General features: G+C 38.9%; 1 protein-coding gene across 3 annotated transcripts in view; it reads left to right on the top strand.

Annotated features, from left to right (window-relative positions):
* The window catches only part of LOC106954288 (protein unc-13 homolog C), a 135,674-nt gene that overhangs the window by 115,061 nt on the left and 12,213 nt on the right, over positions 1–8,400 (top strand). For all 3 annotated transcript variants that reach the window (XM_015043674.1, XM_015043675.1, XM_015043673.1), the window contains 4 exons: positions 2,363–2,459; positions 4,583–4,726; positions 4,917–4,994; positions 7,796–7,873. In XM_015043674.1, the coding sequence (XP_014899160.1) occupies positions 2,363–2,459; positions 4,583–4,726; positions 4,917–4,994; positions 7,796–7,873 (397 nt within the window). The remainder of the gene's footprint in view (positions 1–2,362; positions 2,460–4,582; positions 4,727–4,916; positions 4,995–7,795; positions 7,874–8,400) is intronic.

The raw sequence follows: 8,400 nt of genomic DNA, 5'->3' as shown, positions 1-8,400 counted from the left end.
GTGTAGTGTGAACTATTGCGTCAGGATGTGCCCGTCTTCTCTATTTAAATCTAGTGATTACTGAAGGCCAATACAGACTTCATAATCTGCACTCTTTTGGTTGAATGCCATATTTATTTCCACTTTGGCTTTATGTTGTTTAGTTTTTATTCAAGTACGTTTTTTGTTAATGGAGACTGAGAATCAATTTTCTTTTTCTTTTAGGTTGTTTTGTTTATTTAGTTTATCAGTTCCAGTGTTATGTGTTCTTTTGAAAATAAAATGTATCTATGGCAGGAAATCACATGCATTACTAGTCATTTCCATTAAATCAGTGTCAAAAGGTCTTGAAACAATATTATCGTTTACCGCAATAATTTTTTAGACAGTTAATCGCTCAGCAAAATTTGTTATCGTGACAGGCCTATTTGGAGCGTAAAATGGCAATGACCAAGACACTTTCTCAACACGTTATGTAAATATAGCCACATGAATAACCTCCATGTTGTTTTATTAAACGGTTTGTGGAATAAAATCTTGTTTGAGTTGCAGAGTTGGGCGACTCACTGGAAGCAAAGCACCAGCTCACTAAGAGTGCCATCGTTATCATTCTGTATTAACCTCTTGTTCCTATAGCAACCATCAAAGACAGAAGCAGAGGTCTGTCTTTGGGAGAAAACATACATAAAATGGTACAGAAAAAAATCTAAAGAGTTTATTATAAAAACAGTTACCTTTCTGCTGCTCAACAGGATTATTATGATAATAATGATGATTTGATGTTGAACTAAAGCAAAGCGTTTTAAACATGGCCTAAAGGATAAGCATTGAAAAGTCCAATAAAAACAGAACTTGAGCAAATTGAACATAATTTTGAATCTTACCACAAGCTATCAAAAGAACTGTAATGAAGCTCAGTGTGGTACTTTTATGCGGCTCGAGAAGATTTCAAAACTGTTCTAAATTTATTTCAGCTGATCGCCAGAATTATTCAGCAGCGCAAATGAGATAGAAACTCAAATCAGACTCCGAGTTCAGATCAATCCTTTAATCATTCGTCGTGTTCGTGTGATCTGATTCGTTGCAACAACGCCTCAAACGCCGGTTTCTGATTACGGGACGCCTTTTGCGGCTGAGAAATGTGTTTATCGTTTCGCGTGCGTAACCTTGTGCGGCAGAGCAAGGATGGCCGTGGTGTAAACACGTGTAGCGCAGCGAGGGAACGCCATGCTCCCTCCCGTCCAACCACTCCATCAGATTAATGATTCGCCCGCCTCGTCTCCGACGCAGTCACTCAAACACCGGGTTGATTCTACCGGAGGCTCAGCCTGCAGACCAGACACACACACACACACACACACACACACACACACACACACAACTCCATACCACATGCTTCTCCTCCTCTCTCACCTTTCTCTGTCAACACACCTGTTTTATTTGTTCATTAGCTTTGCCTTAAGTGGCAGCTGTCCACAGACTGGGAGTAGATTTATCTTGAGGGAGCAAATTCAAGTTAAAGACGTTACTGCACAATTACAGCCCTGCTAACATGGCTGTCGTCTGTCCTGCTCCGTCTTTTATTCCTGTCTGAACCCGGATGCCTGATCTCTCCACAGTCTGATACCTCATGCAAATCCAGAGGTGGGCAGAGTACCCAAAGATTGTAGTCAAGTAAGAATAGCACTACTTCAACATATTTAAAGTAAAAGTAAAGAAAAAAAAAGAGAAGCCATATGAGAAGTTACTCAAGAAAGAGTAAAGTAGTTTGTGGTAAAAAGGCAGAAAGTACTGAGTAACTGATCAAAACATCAATCATATGTAAAAATTACATAATCAGATGGACCAAAATATAAAGTTATGTGGAAATGTAGGCATTTTAAAGATCAAACTAACAATAATATGATCACAGCAATTGTGAAAATCAGGCAAAAGAAACATGTTTCCAAATATTTTATCAAAACTTTAACAAAAACTGCAGCTTTATTAAAGTTTTGTTTGTTTAAAACAAAAGTCTTCTTCCATCAGTGAAGTTATTCATTGTGGATTGAGCACCCAGAATTTTTTTTTTAAACTCAAATAAGAATAGTGACACTTCATAATAAAATTACTCAAAAGTACAGCATAGTGAAAATACCCTTGACAAGTACTTTTCCCCAAGAAAATTGCTTGAGTAAATGTAACCAAGTAATTCTAACTAGTTACCACCAAACTCTGTACAAATCCCTGCAGGATCCGTGAACCTCCTATAAAAACCAAACATGAATCTACTTTTATTGGGAAAACGATCAACATCGTGAGGCTGACGTGACGATGTGCCGTTATTCCTCTCATCCTGAGAAATCACAACAGCATCCAGCTACATGTCCTTCTCGCCTTGCAGGTGGTTCGAACCCTTCGTCATTCAGTGGCTCGATGAGAACGAAGTCGTTGCCATGGATTTCCTCAACGGAGCACTTGAAAGAGACAAGAAAGACGGAGTGAGTACGGCACTGAATTATTTCTCAAGAAGTAAGTTTTATTTTTATCCAGCTGTCCGGGCCACTTAACGTCTGCTTCCTTAATAACCACGGCAGCCTCCAGAGACCGAATTTACATTTTGAGGAGAATTGCGGGTGGGGGGGGGTTTGGTAGGATAAAGGAAATTTTGCACCGTCAAGAAACACCTCTCGCCCTGAGACGTGACAAGACAGGAATATAAAAGAAATATATCAATTAAAAATTGATACCAAGGAAGGAAGGAAGCGTGTTTTTCAGAGCAGAAGAGGCTTCTGAGGGACGTGACAGGAAATCTGCAGGAGTCGCATGGAGCTGCTGCGATAGGCCGACGATGCGTGACCACATTCCTGCACATTTCTATGCTTATTTATTCCGTTTATTGAGATTAGTTGGAATCGTCCCTCTGTCTGATGCTTTTAGACACCCACAAAGCTTTTACAAACTGCTCTTTTCAAGAGATGCTCGATGCACAGCTTTATATTCATCACTAAGGTTAAAATCTATTGAGTTTTTATATGCTGAATAATGAACGCAGTTTGATAAAGTCAACCTTAAGTGACCTTTTATAAAGTCTTCAGAAAAAGCGGTGGGCCAAATTCAGTCCTTAAGGGTCAGGGTGTTACATGATTTATGAGTAATTCTCTATTTAAATACACTTTTTTTTTTTCAATTTTCATATAATTAGTTGAAGTTGGTGGCAGATATAACAAAACCATTTAAGTCTACGAAACTAGATCAGAACTAAAGTATCAATTACATAAAGTCGTGACATAATGATAAATTTTAGAACTAGAACAAGAATATACAAATGTAACTCTCTTTACATTATTTTCTAAAAACAGAAAAATGAAACAGGGATTTCTCACTAACAGCTAAAAGTTACAGAGCCATTTTCCTTTGCTTTAAAAAAAAAAAAATCTACAAATTCAGTCGAATAAAGATTTCTAAATAAAACCCAACTGAGAATTACAGCACATCTCACTTTCAATAAATATTATAGCTTACAGGCCGTTTGTTTCACTTCTCTGACCTGAACTGCATGACTATGGAACTGCTTCCATAGTCAAATAACAGAGGCGTTCATGAAAATATTTGAGAGAAAAAAGACTCCAAATTGCTGATATTATGTTGAATTATTCATTCAGTCATTGTAACTAAAGGAGCTCGACCAAAATTTTCTCTAACTGATCATTAGTTTAAAAAACTGGGACCGGAGGTGACATTGTGTCTGAGAGAGAGAGAGAGAGGGAGAGAGAGAGAGAGAGAGAGAGAGAGAGAGAGAGAGAGAGCAGTCAACGTTACACAGCTGCACTTCAACAATATTTCACTGATATTTCAGAACAAAGAAAAACAATTACAGAGTTGGCTTAGTAAACTGTTTTCAGTGTTTGTTTGTTTTTTTTGAGTGAGTAGCACAGCAGCGATGCATTCATAGACCCTTCCATGAACCGTAAGACCTCCAAGACTTCAAGCATTCACAACAAGTCCCTCTGCAGATGGAATTGGACGGGTAAAACAGGGCAACTTCACTGGGATAGCTTAAGCTTCCTCTCATCCACTGGTGTCTAACTATAAAGACTTTGATCTACTGATGTGCTCTAAATACGCCTCCATAACAAAAATACATCTCTCTGCGCCTCTAATTCCTTTTTAAGCACCTTGGCGATACTGAAAAGTCTTATTTCAGTCAGTTTCCATTCTAATGTTTGCTGTTCTCTGGTAGAGCTTACACACGTTGTGAGTTTAAAGTTAGGAAAACTGTACGATTTCCGGTGTTCCGATGACTAATCAGAGAGGGCGAATTGGACAGTCGTCCGATTTCGATCACCAGTGGATTTTCTTTTGAAACACATCCACCCGTTTCAGGAGGACGAGGTCCAGAGCTGCCATCCCCAAAAACCTCAACGTGTAATGTCTTTGTTGATTTTCTGACTTATTCATGTAGCGCACATGTTGTCTACTTTAGTATTTCAATTCACATACACTCAGAATTTCAGTCACATTATTAGCTCACACCAGCTTTTACTCAATCTCTCCTGAATCGTTTGCCTTGTGTTCTCTCTCTGTCTGAACTCTGGCCCCTTCTCCCCCCCCTCTGCTTCAGTTCCAGCAGACCTCGGAGCACGCCCTCTTTTCCTGCTCCGTGGTGGACGTGTTCACTCAACTAAACCAGAGCTTTGAGATTATCAAAAAGCTGGAATGCCCGAACCCGCAGGCTCTGGCGCATTTCATGTGCCGTTTTGCGAAGGTCAGTTTTCCTCGCACGCTTCCCGTTCTGCCGCTGAAACCTTCCAGTTGAGGTGTTTGTCATTAAGCCGGGCGGATTTGTTTCGCGTACGTCTTGTGTTTAATATGAGCGGCGTAATAGACTGCGTTTGCTGACCTAGTAACAGCCGAGCAAACAAACAGTAATTATAATATCCTTTCTACTCCTGCAGACTATCAACAAGGTTCTCTTGCAATATGCTGCAATCATTTCCAAGGAGTTTCCATTGCATTTAAACAAGGAGAACGTGGTGAGTGCATTCTCATTCCCTGCCGAATACAAGCAGCAAAGTTGCACCGAAGTTATTTTTGGGGGATGTCGAGTGCAAATCTGGTAACACACACACACACACACACACACACACACACACACGAGAAAAAATAGTTTTCCATATTCAGTGTCCAGTATTGGTTGGCATGGAGACTATAAAAGTGTTTTTAAGTATGACTCTTTGTGCAGAGCTTTGCAGTATCTCCCCTAAAGCCGTTAACATCGTCTCTATTAACGCGAATGAAACAACTCATTTCTCGCCCGTGGCTGACGAGGACGAGTCATTGGTATTTTCTCGGCCTATTGTTTAAAGTGACGGATGGCTAAACACACAGCTTTGTGAGTGGCCTAATTATTCACATTGGATTTTGAAGCTGAAAGGAGAGATAACAGGCAGTGAGGGAGCAGATGTTTCGTTACAGTGCTGATGGTCTCATTACGACTGTCCCAGAGAAGAAAGTAAGGCGTGTCTTCCCTTGACAGGACTACAGTGACAGATGACGGGAAAAATAAAGGAACTGAGATGTGTTTGTATCCAATTAGCCCCGCCGCGGGGCCAGGGAAAGGTATTCACTCACGCGTTTTGTCACTTAATAATCATAAACTTCAGCGTGTTTCAGAAGGATTTTCAGTGCCAAAGGAGCATGTAACTGTGAAGCAGAAGGAAAAAATACATGTTTCTGAAGGCCTAATGACCTTTTTGAAAATTGTAATGTTTTTTTAGCTACTTTTAATACAAAATAGCTAAACACAGCAATGTTGAGCTATTTTTAGCTATGTTTTTAGCTAAACATAGCTGACAACGTAGCCATGTTTAGCTAAACATAGCGATGTTCAACTATGCTTTTAGCTATACATTGCTAAAAGTATAGCGATGTTTAGCTATGTTTTAAATCCAGCGCAACTTTCTGTCCTCCAGGCCTCATATAATGAGTAAACTGAGTCCATCTTTGTGTAATTTAAGCTCAATAAAAATGCTGCTGTTTTGTGGCAGACTTTGAGATTTAATAGAAAAAGTTGTGGAGAAACTTAAATCAGGGTTTGATTACAAATATTCCGATATTTGGAAATCTCTTTAAAATCTCTCATCAAACTAAAAAATAAAGAGGGCACGACTTCTAACGAACCAAAAAAAAAAAAAAAAAAAAAAAAATTAGAGGTCAGTAGTAATTCAAGGGGAGCTTTTCAACTCAAATGGAACAATTCTGTCAAAAAGTGCAGACCCAAGTGAAGGGATTGAAATAAATGCATATTATGTTGTGAAACTACCTTGTCAAATTTAAATACCTTTCAGAAATAATGACAAGACTTTAAAATATATCTCCACAGACACTTTCTGTCCAATTTGACTGACCTTGATTTGCTTTGCAAAAGATGGACAGACATTTCAGTCTTTCAGCACGGAAAAGTGTTAGAGACATACCCCTGATTTGTGTTGGTTTATAAGAAACTTCTAAGAAAAATAAATTCTAATTTGTGGTTTTTGCAAATCTTTAAGTTCTGAATGTTTTTGCGAAGCATTGCATGATCTGTAATGTATTTTTGTGCATTGTCTGCTTGTTCTTGTTTACGACCCAGAAGTTAAAATAATCACTCTGTGCACCAGAGATGCACCGATCCACTTTTTTCCAGTTCCGATACCGATATCTATATCTGAGGTTTAGTATCGGCCGATACCGATCTGATACAGAAAAACTGTGCTGAAATGACTCGAAATGCTTCTTTTTAAAACTAGATATAAATCTACACTTAAATACACCAATAGTTTCACAAGCTTGATCAAACATGTAAAAACAACACAACTTTAATTCATTGGGAGCAAATAAGCTAGTGCAAAATAAATAATAAAGAAACTGAAACTTCCAAGAAAATAGTTTATTGTAAGAGTAGATCTGTCCTTTTGGATTGGGCACATTGCCACCGACAGCCAAGCTAGAATTTTTTTTTCAATATCAGGACCAATACAGATTTTGATATCTGTATGTGAACGTCGACATTATCTAGCACTGGAATCATTTCTCTGTCCAAAAAGAAAATACAGATGTCAGGTTTGCTTTTAGATCACTTGAATTATGCTAAAGTCCTGCTCCAAAGTCTTACTTAGGTTTAGAATATCGAATCACTTCCACACAGGTATACGATCATAAATCTAACGGACAGTAATCCATCAGCAGCAGAGACACTGTTGGCTGCTTTGGGGGGGGTTTGAAAGACACCAATCATCCTTTTCCTGTGGGGCCAAGGATTATAGTATTAGTAGTATTCATTACTGAAATATTAATTAAGACATTTCGTATCGCCTTCTGTTGTGTTTTCTCGTGAGCAGGCGACTCGCATAACATACGAGTAGCCGAGAGTCTCCAGATTTATTCTGGGTGTCTGTAAAAAGTGGCGTGATTAATGCCTGTCATCTGTTAAACTTGTTGTGGAGCAGAGAAATCGATAACGTCTGACACATTCAGTGCAGACATTTCTCTCCTCGTTGTGTTATGTATTGCATTTCCCTACTGACTTTTTGAGCACAGACTTTACTTCTTTGTATAGATGATGTGTCACGACGTGAACGCTGATGGATTTCACGGTGGTTGCCCCTATCATTTTTCTTTTGACACTTTTTTTTTTTGTTAAATTATCATTATTATTGTGTTTCCAGTTATATTGGCTTATCATGGGCTCTCAGACTATAACAATACAATCACAACAGCTGTCAACAGCTGGACGGCGGAGTGGCATTAAACATGAAAGAAAAATCTAATCACTTTCATTTTGACTGTTTTGCAGCCGTGCATAATTCTCAACAACATCCAGCAACTTCGAGTCCAGCTGGAGAAGATGTTTGAGTCCATGGGTGGGAAGCAGGTCTGTGCATTTACATGTGTTGCTTGCGAATGTTTTTTTTTTCTGTTCTGTATTTTGAAGTTACTCCATATCCGACGGCAGCGTCAGGTTTAGAGTAGCACCTCCGGGGCTGATGGGATGTCTTGAGAAGTGCTTCACTTGGAAAAATTTGAACCAGCCAATCTGAGATCCACATCTGCGATGCGGATTTTTATTAACATGCAAGTGCTTATTTTTTATTGCGTGTCATTAAAATTGATTCAAGTCATCCTTGATGTCCCGATGTCCGTCTGTTAGTCCTGTGCTTAATGATCTCCTCTGAGTTGTTTTCTCCTCTGTCTCTTAGCTTCCTCAAAGCCCCAGCTACACTGCTCTAGATATTTTACAAATATTTTTTTTCTAATTTTTAAAAAATAAATAAATAAATCTGCCTATATGCTCCAGAGGATTCCTGTAAAAAAAAAAAAAAAAAAAAAAAAAAAAAAACATCCGGCCGCCGCCTGCCTCTGTTGTCGGTCGAAGCGGTGGCATTAAAAAGGGGAGTAAAT

This window comes from Poecilia latipinna, unplaced genomic scaffold (genome assembly GCF_001443285.1).
Source record: "Poecilia latipinna isolate Pla-1442-1.1 unplaced genomic scaffold, P_latipinna-1.0 Scaffold644, whole genome shotgun sequence".
Taxonomy (NCBI): Eukaryota; Metazoa; Chordata; class Actinopteri; order Cyprinodontiformes; family Poeciliidae; genus Poecilia; species Poecilia latipinna.
This window is presented reverse-complemented; position numbering and strand designations above follow the sequence as displayed.